Source organism: Pituophis catenifer, unplaced genomic scaffold (assembly GCF_029215685.1).
Source record: "Pituophis catenifer annectens isolate HBS135680 unplaced genomic scaffold, rPitCat1.0.hap2 SCAF_11, whole genome shotgun sequence".
Lineage (NCBI taxonomy): Eukaryota > Metazoa > Chordata > Lepidosauria > Squamata > Colubridae > Pituophis > Pituophis catenifer.
Window position 1 is genome coordinate 27,609,557 of NW_027256891.1, and position 15,278 is coordinate 27,624,834.

At 47.6% G+C, this 15,278-nt stretch overlaps 1 protein-coding gene across 3 annotated transcripts in view; it reads left to right on the forward strand.

Annotated features, from left to right (window-relative positions):
- LRCH2 (leucine rich repeats and calponin homology domain containing 2) overlaps positions 1–15,278 on the forward strand; it is a 30,943-nt gene that overhangs the window by 13,994 nt on the left and 1,671 nt on the right. Inside the window, exons 10-22 of one of the 3 annotated variants that reach the window (XR_011600876.1) lie at positions 28–95; positions 367–471; positions 878–955; positions 2,110–2,178; positions 3,241–3,289; positions 4,456–4,572; positions 7,009–7,053; positions 7,976–8,026; positions 8,551–8,608; positions 9,646–9,755; positions 9,987–10,124; positions 10,499–10,576; positions 10,878–11,527. Coding sequence is in view for 2 of the 3 variants with exons in the window: in XM_070952062.1 (XP_070808163.1) it covers positions 28–95; positions 367–471; positions 878–955; positions 2,110–2,178; positions 3,241–3,289; positions 4,456–4,572; positions 7,009–7,053; positions 7,976–8,026; positions 8,551–8,608; positions 9,646–9,755; positions 9,987–10,124; positions 10,499–10,576; positions 10,878–10,997 (1,086 nt within the window). In the remaining variant the exon portion in view is untranslated. Of the gene's footprint in view, positions 1–27; positions 96–366; positions 472–877; positions 956–2,109; positions 2,179–3,240; positions 3,290–4,455; positions 4,573–7,008; positions 7,054–7,975; positions 8,027–8,550; positions 8,609–9,645; positions 9,756–9,986; positions 10,125–10,498; positions 10,577–10,877; positions 12,223–15,278 lie in introns of those variants that run through there. The other 2 variants (XM_070952062.1, XM_070952063.1) reach the window with 2 other exon arrangements.

Here is a 15,278-nt window from a genome sequence, read left to right on the forward strand (position 1 = left end):
TCCTCTACCTCCAATGTGCTGTGTAAGGAACGAGGCAAGTCAGCTGAGAAGCCACAGAAGAGTGACCCACGTGAAGATTGGCGAGAGGAGAAGAGGTGGGTCCCTGACAGTACCCCGGCAGGGTTTGCGGGTGATCTACTGGGGACCATTCACGCAGAGGATCTGTTTGGCAGACGTATCTAATCACGCTTCCCCAACCTTGGCAGATGTGTGGACTTCAACTCCCAGAATTCTATGTTGGCTGGGGAATGCTAGGAGTTGAAGTCCACACATCTTAAAAGTTGCCAAGGTTGGGAAAGCCTAACATTATCCAACGAGATGATTGATTGATTGATTGATTGATTGATTGATTGATTGATTGATTAGTATTCAGAAAGAAAAGGCCCTGGCAGAAGAAGACGATGACCTGAAGGAGGTGACCGACCTGAGGAAAATTGCAGCCCAGCTTTTGCAACAGGAGCAGAAGAACAGGTAGGACGCTTGTGGGTCCCACCGGAAGCAGGGGACATCGGTGGGGGTCTTCCCATGTATTTGCATGACATCTTGAAAACTTGTCCCGTCCAAGCTGGGAGAGGATGATCTGAAGGAAGAAAAGTTGGTTTAGGGCTAATCTGGCTTCTACCTTTTAAAATAAGCACCTCGGTCCTTTGCTGAAATGGATCCCGAAAGCCTGTGACATTTGCCCTACTCAAAAAGCTCCTGGCCTCTTCGAAGGATTATCTTCCACAGCTTGGCCGTAAAACCTTTTTTTGTCTTCTCTTGCCTTAACTGTGTTACACTCTCCTCTTTCTCTCTTCCGCTGACTTTACTAACGGCTCTCCTGTCACTCTTCACGGCTCCCTTCCTCCATCTTGGGGTACGTGGCACACGAATTCAGACGGAGGCCCTTAAGCTATAGAGCTTCCTTCAGTGAAAAGCTTTTCCAGAGGACCAGGGTGGCAGGACGCGCCTCAAGGTACTTGGGACTCAAGGCCTGGGGATGTCACACAATCATGTGGGAGCCCAGCCCATAACAACCCTTTGGATAACAGTTTTGGTGTAACGGGAAAGTCTGAGGAGGAAAATGGAAGAAAAGCCCCAAGGTTGGGTGCCCTAAACTCCCCTAAGAAGCCTGGTGGCCATCTTAGAACATAGACTGCTAGGGACCTCAGTCCAACCCCCTGCTCAAGGCAGGAGACCTTATGCCAACCCGCTCAAAGGGTTGTCCAGTCTATTTTTAAAAGCCTCCAGTGACGACGCAACCACAACTCCGGGAAGGCAAACTTGTTTTGTTTATTTCCAAGTATTTGTCTGCCTCTGTCATAAGAACGGGATCCTCCTCTGTGTGCGGTCAAAAGGGCAGTCGCTACAATACAGTCAGGGGCCTCAATTGCACCGTCACGTTGGCCGCCTTAACTTTGGTGACCACACCTGTGGAAATCCCCATTTCAGGGATTCCCCGGTTAAACAGTACCTTGGAAAAACGCCCACCTCTGAGAAGGATCTGGAGGGATCTGCAGCCCAGAGTGTGAAATGCGTTTCTCTTGAATGGTTACCTGGAAACCAAATTCCGGACCCTTAAGGTGCTGTTCCATGGTAGATGAAAGCCGCTTTTGTGTAAAAGAGTCTTTGGCGTTATTTGAAGAAAAGGAGACACGGGGGTCAGTGATGCACTCCGGGCCATTTCCTGGAGGGGGGGGAGAGAATGACCCTGCTAGTCATCTGGGAAGCCCCCTGCCCAGATGGAAGACACTCAACCCTCCTGCCACTCTTCTGCCCTGACTAGGGTGGGATCCGGTTCAGACAACCTTTGCTGAGGGAGCTCCTTCTCATTTCTCTCCGCCTTTCCTGTCACACTCCTGGTTCCAGACTGTCTTTCCTTGCTATTCCTTCGCTCGTGACTTTGCTCCTTCTCGAGTCCCTTTCCCAGACGGCCCCTGCAACCTCAGCTTGACCAGGGAATGGCAGCCCAGCCGGGGGCTTCACCGGAGACTGGGGAGAAGGGCCGTCCTCAGCTAAGGCTGCAGGAGCTCAGCTCAGCAGAAGGAAACCTCAGATCAGACCAGACCAGAGCTGAGGCTGCTGACGTGAGCCTGTGTGTCATTCGGGGGCATTTTTATTGGTTCTTAGGCTTCTGAATCACTCCACCCCAACAAGCACAAGAAACCGGCCAAAACAGACTGTGGACACAGAAAAAAGGTATGGACGGGGCTTTAGGCAGTGGGGGGGAAATAGATTGAAGCCATTTGTGTGAACCTGTTGTGTGAAAAGATTTTGCAGAGGTGGGCCGAAACAAAGGGTGGGGGTCTGGAGGGGCCCCCGTTACTCTTTGAAAACTGATCCGACTGCAGGGAATCCAGAGCGGTGAGGTTGGTGCAGCCCAGAAATCCTTTCACACAAATGGTCTGAATAAGATTTCACTGTGTTAAAGGAAGCAGATTTTTATGGTTTGGGGCTGACAGGAAAGGGTTCGGTCCTCTCGGTGGGAAGTTGGAATTTCCTTCCGGTTTCTCCCCGCCTTTGAGAGCCCGCTCTTTGGGCAGAACCTTTGCTTAAACATTTGTAATTTAAGAATTCCTGCCACGTTTCAAACACCTTTCTCTGCTTTGGAGTGTTTGAGAAAACAATTAGCGTTGCTGCCTCACTCCGTTTATTCATCCGGAGGAACGCACCTGTGTTCCACCTTTCCAGATCTCTTGATGCCCCAAAGAGAAGTAATCCTGCGAAAGTAACATGGATTAAGGGGTGTTTTTCTGTAGCAGAGCACTCCCTGTGCCCCGCAATAGAAAATTTGGCTGACCAAAGCTCGTAAGGGGAGAAGTTGGCCTTTAGAGGGGCCATGGAACAACCCTGGTGGGCCTGAGGGAGACCCTGAGATCCTGTTGTTATTGAAAAGGAGGAAACGAGAAAAACTACACCTCCCAGGAGTTACATCTGACCTCTTTAAAAAAATACTTCCTTTACTGTGAGCATTTAAAATTTTATAATTTCCCACATTGTTTGTGCTTTTTCTTAGGGATTTTTTTAAAATGAGTCCTACAATGCACAGATTATTTGGTTATAAATACATATTGGTAGTATTTCATGTCAGATTAGAAATTTATTCCTGTGGTCCCAAGAAACTGAGAAAAGTTGCACATTTTGAGTGAAGAGCCGTACACGTTTAACAAAGAAAGAAAGAAAGAAAGAGATGGGTTGGGGTTTTTTTTAAGCTAACAACTTTATGTTTTGTTATATTTTTATTTTTATTTTTTTGTGCAGCCTTTCTGCAGACGAAGCAAATTCTCCGTCTTCCCCCTGCAGCTGGCAGGTAATGCAGAGACGTGAAATCCTCCCGCATCTCTCCCTGGGCAGCCGTAATTGTTCGGCTTGTTCATCGCAAATGTTTCTTCGCTACCATGTGTGATCGCTCTTTATAGCTTTGGTTGCAAATGAGCCGCCTTCGCTTGTTGAAAGTACGCCTGGCGCCAGATAATTGGGTGGGATTCCTTTGCGCCATCTGTTGTGCTGTGCGGTAGTTGTGACAGATTGCGTGACGTTCTGCCGTTGTGGAGCATTTGAACAACTGCCCCCAAATTCTGATCAGCTTGTTATGAGGGAAGCTTGTCAAGTCCAGCAGTTTTTAATAACGTTGGATGAAGAAATGCAGCCCGAAATGCTTCACCATTTGCCTTATTTTGCTGGACACACCCTGTTTACCCCAAAATAAGACACCCCCTGATAATAAGCCCAATCGGGCTTTTGAGTGCATGGCAATAAGGCCAAGTGCTTATTTCAGGGTTCAAAAAAATATAAGACAGGGTCTTATTTTCAGGGAAACATGGTATTTATGCATTTTCCCCTCAGCCATTTAGTGCTCCAGGTAAAAACCACAGTTGTCCTGTGCCAGCAATGAGATCTGCAGTGGAATTTCTGCAGATTGCCTCTAGAGTCATACCCTTTGTGGCATTTATAGACTTTTAATTCAAAGCAATTATGCAGTATAACGTTTATTAAGTGGGTGAATTCATGAATTGCATCAATTTATCAGAGAATAGGTAGATCAATATATGGAACAATATATCAACTAGTCACTAGTTTTTCCTGTAAATGTCAGTACTTTGATTTAATAATAAAGTGAAGTAGAATTAAGCCTTGCCAGCTGTATAACACTCTCAGTGTAAATGCTGATTGGATTGTGGACATGTTTTTATTCCATTTCCACTCTTTGCAAGGGCTGCTCCTGTTCTTGATTGGCAATGAAAGCTCTTAATCGCTCTTGAGCAATAAGTTTAGCAGAGAACCTGAGTGAACGCCACGCGTGCAAAATATCCGTGACTCCCCTGCCTTCTGAATTTTATTTATTTGTGATCGCCTTGATGGCAAAAAAGCTGGAAGGCTAGTTTAGGAAAAGCACTGCTCATTTCATTGGAGATTTGGGGCGATCCTGGTAAACTTAATAGACTCAAAGCCTTACAGTTTGTTTTCTCTCTGCAGTCTCTGGAAAATCAGAAGGGCCACCCGGACGGCCCACGTTGGCCAGATGTGCAGCCGGTCATCTGGCAGAACGAGGAAAGGCGGCGAAGCAAGCAGATCAGGAGGGAGTATTTCAAGGTAGGCCCCCCTTTTTCTCTGTGTGCCAACAAACCAAATATCAGCCTAAGAAAATAAAACCATTTCTGCCCTTAGAAAGAAAGTGTTTCAGAAACCTCTAAAAGCAACTTAAGTCATGTTTGTAATTATTTTCCTAAGAAAAAAAATTAACAGAATAAAATTTTTTAAAAGAAAAAGGGAATTGGTTGGAAAAGAATAGAGAAGTAAAAGAGAAAAATGGCCCACAGTGTTCTTTACAGCAATTATAAATGTGTTTGAATTTTATCTTCTCTCTTTTGAGTTTACATCATAACTCCCCTAATCAAACCCACAATTCACGTACTGTACTTTTTTTTTGGTTGCCTTTTTCAGTCCATAAAAGGTTTCCAGTCCCAGACAGAACCACATCCTGCCTTTTAAAATGCCTGCAAGCAACCTAGTTTTTCTGCCTTGAACAGCAAGCTCAGTTAGACCTGATAACTGAAATTTTAAAAATCTGTCTGGCAGGGTTTTTTTTTTTTTTCTTTCTCATGCAAGCCAAGCCTTGATGGAATTGAAGGTGGTTTCCAAGGATTATTGTAAAATAGGAAGCGCCTCAAAATACTTTAAGGGTAGTATTTACATTGAAAGATCAGATCGATCTCTGGCATACAGAATAATACACACAATAGAAACGGGTCTAGGAGGAGGCTGGAGCAGAGGTGAAATCCAAATTTTTTTACTACCGGTTCTGTGGGCGTGGCTTGGTGGGCGTGGTGTGCCTTGGTGGGTGTGGCTTGGTGGGCGTGGCAGGGGAAGGATACTGCAAAATCCCCATTCCCTCCCCACTCTGGGACCAGCCAGAAGTGGTATTTGCTGGTTCTCTGAACTACTCAAAATTTCCGCTACCGGTTCTCCAGAACCTGTCAGAACCTGCTGGATTTCACCCCTGGGCTGGAGGGATAATAGTTGGTGAGCATCAGCTGTTTTTGACCAAGGCCAGAAGTGCCGTATCCATCCAATGGATGGCTCTGTGCTTGTGACATTCATGAGATCTCTCTCACAGCCTTATTCTGACTTACTCGAATTCCTGTGAATCTCTGCTCTCGGTTGGTCTGGCTTTGGATCAACATTATCTGGATTCAGCCACTGAGCGATGCTTGCAGTGTGTCTGATCTCCCCTGGCACAACCATCCCCAGCGCCCACAGCTGTCTTGGCATTTCCTGTCCAGAGCATCCTTGAGAAGCCTCTGACTGCGGTTCTGTCTGCCACGAGAAAGGGAAAGCAGCAGGAAGCCGTCAGGAGAAGCCTCCCACGAAGGGGCAGCCCTGCCTTCTTTTCTCTGGGCACGGAGCCCTTTCCGTTTGTTTGTCTCTGGCCGAGTACAGCGGCTGCGTGCTTCGACAGAGGAACTGGAAAACAGGAGGCCTTGTGAGCCCAGCCTTGTCAGTTGACGCAGGGAGGATGCGTGAGAAGGGCAACAAGCTGGCTGGGGAATTCTGGGAGTTGAAGTCCACTAAGTCACTGAGGTTGGACACCCCTGATCCAAGCCACTTTTTGCCCAAGGTGGTTCTGTGATCCTTTGATCCTTAGATCTGTTTCTCCCATGAAATTCTTAAGTTTGGCCCCCCAGGGCAAAGTCTGCTCTGGGTAAAACGAAGCCAGGGAAGAATTCACCACACCTGGCTCAGGAACTTTCTCCTCAGGGTCAGAGAAGGCCTGGAGTTTAGTGCAGAATTTTTTTTTTACAGGGGTAGCAAAAATATGGACTCTGGCCAGTTAGTGAGTTCCTCTTACCTTTGCTACCGGTTTGGAACTGGGGGGCGCGTGTGCGCGGTGCTTCTGCGTATGCACAGAGCATCCCTGATGGCGGATGGGCGGAGCTTCCCACTGCCGTCACTACCGATTCGCCCGAACCAGGGCTAACCGGTAGAAACCCACCACTGACTCTGGCCAGGCCCAGTGGGAACTCTGGAACTTGCAGCCGCAGGGCATCTAGAGAGCGGGTGGTTGAGCCTTCTGCCTCTGCAGGTCCTTTGCATAAGGGACAGAGAGCTTGTTATGGTGGGGTCTGCAAAGCCTCGAGATACAGGCCTGCTGTAATAGGCGAAGAGCGCAAACTAAGGTCGCCTGCTAGGGGATGCATTATTTGGAGCGTAGCAGAGTTTATCCTTAAGGAAATGCAGCTGGGATTATTCTGGGAATAAACATTTCTCTCTAGAGAGCTTGTCAGCCATGCAGTTCCTCCTCTGGGAAGCCAAATCCAGTTTATTATCCTGGTCACCGAGCCTAAGCGTTACGCATTGCCTCTTAACTAGCATTTTAAGCCTCCAAGAGAGCTCCCTAAGATTCTGCCGCCATGCCAGAATGGCCCCGGGTCTCTGTCTCAGGATGGATTGGTTACGTGGCGAGAGGATGAAACTCAGAGTCCGAAGTGATTAAACACAAACAGGCTCCGAAATCTGTCTCTTTTTCAGTACAAGTCTTCGCGGAAGAGCTCCAGTGGAAATGAAAACGATGAGGTAAGTGAGGAGTGGAAGACAAACTGAAACTTAACGGTGGAAATGGAGGATTCTGTAACATTGTTCTTTAAATTCTCCTCCCAATGTTCCCATGCAAAGTTGTTCCCTTTCCCTCTCGAAGAAATAATGCCTGAGCATAATTTACATCAACAGCCCATGAATTCAACACGGCTTGATAATCTCATAGATGCATGGAGTCTCCTGAATGTCTCCCTTGACCTAGCCAGGAACCGGTCTTAAATGATCTCCTGATTTTTACAGTGCTCTGTCCTGTTTTAAACGTTGGTTTCTATGAAATGGGGGCCACCCTGGGGTCTGCTGAAGGGCAGATTATACATACTTTAATAAATAACCAGGCATAGAAATAAGGAAGATCTGATCTGCGAGAAATTTAGATATTATCTCCCAGAAATAAATCTGGGAGAAATTTAGGCAGATGAGGGAGGAACTGATCTCACATTTTAAGCTACTTATCATGTAAGCAAGGACAAGTGTAGATGTAGATGTTGGGCCAGCAAAGTTTCTTAGCAGATGCTACGAGAGCCGTCTATAGGCTACGGCAGCAGAAAAACAGAGACAGGCTAATAGTCCCTTTTCTGATTAGCCAATGAGAGGGAAAAGGCAGGGACTCCTTTTGATCGTTAACCGAAGATGGAATCCCGTTTGCCCCAGAGGTCCCTCTGATCTTTTAGCCCAGAGAGCTGCCCTCCTGCAAGGAGATCACATTCAGAGGTCCCTCTTTGGGCATCCCCAAGCCTGAGAAGTCTGAAGCATCTCCATAAGTTTAGCCGCGTGCCTCTGTTTGGGAAAATATGTGTTTGTACGCGCACACACACGTTAATGTATTGTCTGACCAAACTTTTCGTTTTAAAACATTTCATCTTACAATTTCCACCTTTTTGGTTTTGTTTTGTTTTTGTAGCAAGACAGTGATCATGCTAATGTGTCTCCACAGTCTCCTGTGTCATCCGAGGTACAAGTCTCTCTCTGTCTCTCTGTCTGTCTATTTTTGTTAGTATCACAAAGTGGATTTTAACCGCGACATGCAGTTTTGGTGTAATTGGTGTTGCCTGTAGAATGGAAGCTCACTCCAAGCGTGATCGGAAATATATTATGGAAGGGGTGTAACGTATGCTTGGAAGAAGAAGCAAAGTTTCTGAACTCTTTCCATCTTTAAGAATCATGTCATCAAAGGGCTTTTGGGGGGGGACCTTTCTAGAGAATGTCTCCCCTCCCGCTTCCTTGAAGCTCTCTGGTCCTGGCACTAAATTGAACTTTTATAAGCAGTGAGTGCCCCTTTCTCAGGAATTCCCCCTGCTGTGGCCAAAAGGCAGTGGGCATCCAGGCTCTTTTTCTCCATACTGGGAAATGGCAAAATATCTTCCCTGCATAGCGATTTTCCAGCTGAGCCCAAAGTCCCTGGATTCTTGACGCTTGCATGCCTTGGGGTGCCCTCTGTGGCATCTAACAGCTCTGCTTCTCCTCCCTCCTTTCAAGGATTATGACCGGGCAGACGGGAGTCCTCATGGCCCTTTTGGACTGAAGCCCCGATCAGGTGAGGACTGTAATTCAATCAGTCAGAATAGAGCTGGAAGGGAGGGGGGGGGGACCTTGGAGATCTTGTAGTCCAACCCCCTGCTCAAGCAGGAAACCCTATAGCAGTGTTTCTCAACCTTGGAAGCTTGAAGATGGGTGGACTTCAACTCCCAGCTGCTGGCTGGGCGATTCTGGGAGTTGAAGTCCACCCATCTTCAAGCTTTCAAGGTTGAGAAACACTGCCCTATACCATTTGTCCAGTCTTTTCTTAAAAACCTCCACCGATGAAGCACCCACAACTTCTGTTCCTCAATTCTGGTGACTTGTCCTCACTGTCAGGAAGTTTCCCCTTAATTCCAGGTTGCGTCTTTCCTTGATGAGTTTCCATCCGTTGTTTCTTGTCCTGCCTTCAGGGGCTTTGGAGAATAGATTGACCCCCCCCCCCTCTTCTTTGAGGCAGCCCCTCAGATACTGGAACACTGTTATCGTGTCACCCCTATTCCTTCTTTTCTCTGGACTAGCCAAACCCAAATCCTGCAACCGTTCTCCAGGCCTTGGGATGGGGTGGGGGTGTTTAAAACAGAGATTGGGAGGGTCGGAGGACAGAGAGGTTGAGTTTAGAAGAAAGGGAAGACTGTTAAGTGACAGGCAGGGCAGAGAGAACAAAGCAAGAGAAGACCAAGCAGCTGCCTTGCCAACTGGGCCAGGGCATTGCAGGGCCAGTCCTTCGGTTCTAGAGACCCTGCTTTGCAGCCCCCACCGCCTGAGCATGGAGACCCCCTGGGACGCTGCGGGATCTTGGACTGCCATTCCTGGATCAAGGGAGTTGGGCTAGTATGGAGTGGATGGCCTAAATCACGTCCAGCTGGAAATTTCTCTTCCCACACCGAACGAGAGCCCTTCGTTTCAACACAAGGAAAAGGAGTTTATCGATTAGAATGCCTGTTTTTGTTCCTTTGCACAAATTCTGCCCAGGGAGGGAGGGAGGTGCAAGCAAGAAGCATTGTGCGCGAGCCGTTCTCTGCGTCGTTTTCAACGGCCTGCTTCCCTTTTTAGCGTTCGGGCGGTCTCGTCAAGACTACAGCACCGTGGACCCCGGCTTCACCATGAGGAGGAAAATGGAGCACCTGCGGGAAGAAAGGGAACAGATTAAGCAACTGCGCAGTGTAAGTTTCTTTTCATGCAGGGGCCTCACCAAACTTGGCAACTTGTGGACTTCATCTCCCAGAATTGCCCAGCCAGCAACGCTGGCTGGGGAATTCTGGGAGTTGAAGTCCACAGGATTTTAAAGTTGCCAAAGCTGGAGAGTCCTCCTTCAGTGGGATGGGTGTTGAGGCTGCAGGTTGCTTTCCTGGGGGAGCTGGCTTTTGACCTTGAGTGCGTCTCCTTCGCCCTAGAACTTGGAGTCGCGGTTGAAGGTCAGCTTGCCCGAGGATATCGGAGCCGCTCTCATGGATGGGGTGGTTCTCTGCCACCTGGCCAACCACATCAGACCACGCTCTGTGGCCAGCATTCACGTCCCATCACCAGCTGTGGTGAGTGAGCTGCGTGCATTGCCTCCCTAAGTCCAGACGAGCTCCAGACCAGCATTTGAAGCAGTGGTGAAATCCAATTTTTTTTATTACTGGTTCTGTGGGCGTGGCTTGGTGGGTGTGGCAGGGGAAGGATACTGCAAAATCCCCATTCCCTCCCGACTCCTGGGTCCAACCAGAGGTGGTATTTGCCGGTTCTCCGAACTGCTCAAAATTTCCGCTACCGGTTCTCCAGAACCTGCTGGATTTCACCCCTGCTTTGAAGTAAATCTCTCTTAATCTTAGGACTAGACAGAGCTGATTTTCTTCTTCTGCTCCTTGGTTGAATTATTTCTCTTGACGGTTCTGTTTCTCTCTCTCTCTCTTTCTATCAACAGCCTAAGCTCAGTATGGCAAAATGCCGAAGAAATGTTGAAAATTTCCTGGACGCTTGCAAAAAACTTGGCGTGGCACAGGTAAATTGCTGAGGTGCTTAACAACGCCGGTAGTGGTGGACATCTGTGTCCCAAAGAAAGTCATGCCCTTTAGAGCAGGGGTCTCCAACCTTGGCAACTCTCAGAATTCTGGGAGCTGAAGTCCGCCAGGCTTAAGGTTGCCAAGGTTGGAGAGCCCTGCTTTAGAGGGTGCCTTGGGTCCTCCTCCTTTGGAACCTTGGTCTTTGAATCACCCCCTTAAAGGAAGGTCTTTTCCTATGTCGCTTGACTTCGGGTTTTCTTCCGTGTGAGAATCTGATGTTGGGGTCTCTTCCTTTTCCAGGAAAGACTCTGCTTGCCCCATCACATTTTGGAAGAGAGAGGACTGGTCAAAGTTGGACTCACGGTTCAGGCTCTGCTTGAGATCCCTTCTTCCAAAGCTTCACAGCTGTCCTGCCTGTAACGGGACCCCTGCGGAAGGAACGGGCCGCCACTGCGCCTGTTGGACCCATCCCAGGCCTTTCGACTCCGTCCAGGGGAACCTCCCAAGCCATTCGCCGTCAGGGCTGTCCAGGGCTCCTGGGTTGTGTGTTGGGAACCGGGATTTCAGCTGACAATTCCCTGGGAGCGTTTAAAAAAAATAATAATCCTATTTTCTTGTTTACCACGAGAGCCATAAGAGATTTCGAGGCCGTCAGATTCTCTTCCCAGGTAGAACCCGTCCGTTTGCCCCGCAGCCATCCGTCAAGCCTTCGTTTTTTTTTAACGGACTTTTTAAAGGAGCATTTGACTGCATCCCAATTCCTCTTAGATTTCGCAGCACACCTTTAAGCAGGAAACCAGGCACAGGAGCTTTGAGAAAGGCTGACGGTGGGGCAGCATAACCCGTTGCAGGCTTTTTGGTGGCATCTGGGGAGACATGCATTTTCCTTTCATGGACGCGATGGAGCAAGGCAGCTCTTAATACGGCATTTGCATTAAATGTTTTGACAGGTATCATTTCCATGTACATTTGCAAAATAATCAGAAATCACTCTAGCGTAGTAGAAAATCCGGACAAGCATCACAGAAACAGTTTGACCAGTTTTGAGAAGATTTGCATCCTTCATTTTTTGCACCACTTACCAATGTATCATTTCCAATATTTTAGTTGGGTGTATGCTGGCGATGACAGAATAGTATACAATATAAAGGACAAATTGTGTGATTCCCCCCCCCCCCCCAGTATTCTAGATTGGTGCCAAAATATTTTTCAGTTGTACTGTAGATTGTTTACCTGTGAAGTGCCTGTGTAATAACTCTTTTCCTAGTCTTAAAACATTTTTGCAGTTTCTTTACGTCTCAATAGATGCAATGCGTATTTTTAAATATTAGGTTTTTGTAAGATTGGTAATACGTGAAGTTTAAAGGACTAACATCTGAATGTTGGATGTTCTTCAGTTTGCACACTTTGAATTTATTAAGTTTGGTTTTTAGCGGAAAAAATGTAAATATGCTTTTATTTATCATATTTAATTTGATATGTAATCATTTTTAATGTATTTGTTGGTCGGTGGATGTTTGAAAGATTATTTTCCTCGTCTGGGATAAATAATGACATGTAGGGTTTTTAATGGAGAATCCTACAGAAGAGTGTTAGTTAAAAACTTTTCAGTAAAACTGCCAAAAAAAAAAAAAGGTTTTTTAAAGAAATAATAATAATCTCAGGTTTATATTGTGATAGCCAGGATTTCATAGCTCGCTCCCAACTTCATACAATCTTTTGTTGTTGTTGTTGAATGAGGAACGTCATGAAGTAGAGGAAAGATTAATAGCCTTGATCAAATCTCTGCCCCCCCCGCCCCCCCCCCCCCCCACACCGGCCAGTTTAAGGGATGGAGCAGTTCCGTCTGTGTGTTGTGGCCGCAACCCCTGACTGCCAAGTCCCTCTCTGCCCACCCAACCCACTCCAGCGTGGTTGCCAAGGGTGTGTGTAAGTGGAAAGGAGATGCAGCCGTGGGGAATGGGAAAGAGGAATGGGGGGCGTGTGAGTGGATGCATGACAACTCCAGAAGTGCCATCTTTGATGCTCTCTCCCATTGCCACCTTTCAAGAGAGCAGCCAGTATTACAAGCTACCCACACACACTCCCTGTGTTCTTTCAGTGTTGCTGTTCCTTTGGGGAGCTGTTTTAGGCCCTGCCTGCTCGAGCCGTTGGGGGCTTGAGAGAGAGAGAGACCCCAACCCCTCCAAGTTCCATTCAGAGTCCTCCCCTCCCTTCCCTGCAGAGGAGCTCCCCGCCCCAGGGCCCATTAGAGGGAAGCATCTCGAAGGGGATCTGCCCCATGGCATTTGGAGAGGCCTAGAAATAAGCTTTGCATGGCTCCGTTTCTAAAATCTGCACTTCCGTTGCTCCCCTTCGATTAAGCGATTAAGGTTCAGGTTTTGCCTGTAGACTCCTTTGGTTGGAGTCTAAATTATCTTTTCTTGTTGGAATTACTAAGAAATAAAATTCTTTGCACTTTTTTTTTTTTTTTTTGCAGCCCAAAGAATTCCACTGTTAGTTGACGAAGCATGTTGCGGGATTGCGGTGACACTCGTAGAGGTACACAGTGATCTCTCCCCCCCCACCCCCACCCCCGTGTGAAAAGTGAGGCCTGGCACCACTTTTCCCATCGTTGCAGGGGTGGTGGGAGCGACCACCTTGATGAAGTGGGAAACATATTCAATATAGGGAAGCTTTTAAAGAGGTTTTTAAATTGCATTCTTATTTATTTCCGTTTCAGGAAGAAAAGGCTCAGAAATGAGTCTTTTTGAGATAGAAAACTATTTGCCATGGCAATTTGTGTCCTGTTCCCAATTAACACAAATCTTATCAGTCTAACTCAATATATACCATATTTTTCGGAGTATAAGACGCACCTTTTTCCCCTCTAAAAGAGGGTGAAAGTTTAGGTGCGTCTTATACACCGAATGTAGCCCTGCCCACCCACTGGCCCCCCACCCTTTGGCCTCTGCCTCCCAGCAGTTTACCTCCTTGCAGCAAGCAGCAGGAAAAAACAGCTCCTTTCAGCTTCAGCACAGCCTAATTAGCACAAGTTGATTGGATGGGCCTCCCGACTCTCAGCTGTTTTGTGCTGGCCTCTGCTGCTTGCTGCAAGGAGGTAAATTGCTGGGATCAGGGGAAGGCCAGTGCAGAGGAGCTCAGCCCAATTTGAAGAGACAAGGTGAGGGGGTGTCAGTCATAGGTATGACACCTGCGTGCAGGTAGATTTTGGAGAGGCAGAAAACGCCTGCTCAGCAACCATTAGATCCAATTCAGTGCCAATGATTTCTGGCCTTGTGTTCCTCGAGATGATGACAGCCCTGTTGAAACTTAGGCTGCCTTTTTGGAAGCAGAGAGGAGAGCCCAGTTTTTGTTTTTTGGGGGAAAAGGCAACCTTCTCTTGTTTCTGGCTTCTGCAGCTCTTTGTCTTCAGCCTAAACTTCCTTTTCCTGCAGTTGGCCCTTGCTCCTCAGCACACAACCGACTTGTCTTTTACGCAATAGATTGTGAGGCCCTAAAAAGGAGGCAGCAGAGGGGTTTGGCTCAGAGGGGCCATCTTCTCATTTCTCCACCTTCAGAGCTTCCACCTCTGAAGGTGCGATTCTTCGCCGAGAGCTTTGGAAAGAGAGCACGATCGGGAGAAGCCCATGGAGGCTTTTAAGGACTTGGGGACTTCAATTCCTGTGCTGGCTGAGGAATTCTGGGAGTTGAAGTCCCCAAGGCTTCAACTCCCAGAATTGCCAAGGCCGGAGACCCCTGTTCTAACGAACGAAATGCCATGGGATGGGGTCTGCAACAGACGCCTCTGGAAAGTGGCCTTAACTGGGTGTCAGGCTGAGTCCTTCCAGACTGTTCTAAGACTGGGGAGGGGGGTGCCAAGCCAGAAGGGTTTATGTAAGGCTCCTTCTCGACTTTTGCGAAATGTCCTTGAGGGCCTGACTTTTGGAATTCTTGACGTCTCCTTCCTCCATTTGTTCTGCATTAAAATGCAATTGTGAGCTCATGTTAAATTAAAATGCATGAAATGATTTGTTTATATTTAGATCAGCCTTCCCCAGTTGATTGTTCTCTGTATATATATATATATATCTATTGGCCGTTCAGTTGCCCTAACCTTCAACCAGGACACAGGCCTGGCTTCAGGGCGCCTTACTGGGAAAATTTGGTCTTTAGCTATTTTATTGGTTTTATTACCGGTTGGTTTAGACCAGGGGTCTGCAACCTTAAATACTCAAAGAGCCATTTGGACCCACAGAAAAGAAAACACCGGGAGCCACAAAACCTGGGTGGGCGTGGCCAACTCGATGTCACTCACTTCCACCAGTCACATGACCTCCCCCCTTAGCCACACCTACCCAGCTGGTCATAGGGCAGAGAACCAGTTGTTAAAAAACATCAGGAACCACAAAATCCTTTTGACATATCTCTCTCTCCCTTCCCTCCCTCTCTCCCCCTCTCTCTGTATCTCTCTGTCTCTGCCCTGGCCACTTCTCCATCCCCTTACCTTCTCAAGCCAGGTGAGGGGTGACTGGGAGGGGAGGACAAGGGGTGGGGCCAGCCAGCAGAGGGCCCAAAGAGCCACATGCGGCTCCAGAGCCGCAGGTTGCTGACCCCTGGTTTAGATGCTTTTTAAGGTTGCGGGTGCTAGGATATTTTTTAATCCCTTTGAAATAAAACAAAAGGAAGGCCTCCAAACTTAAGAATAAAAGATATGGAAAA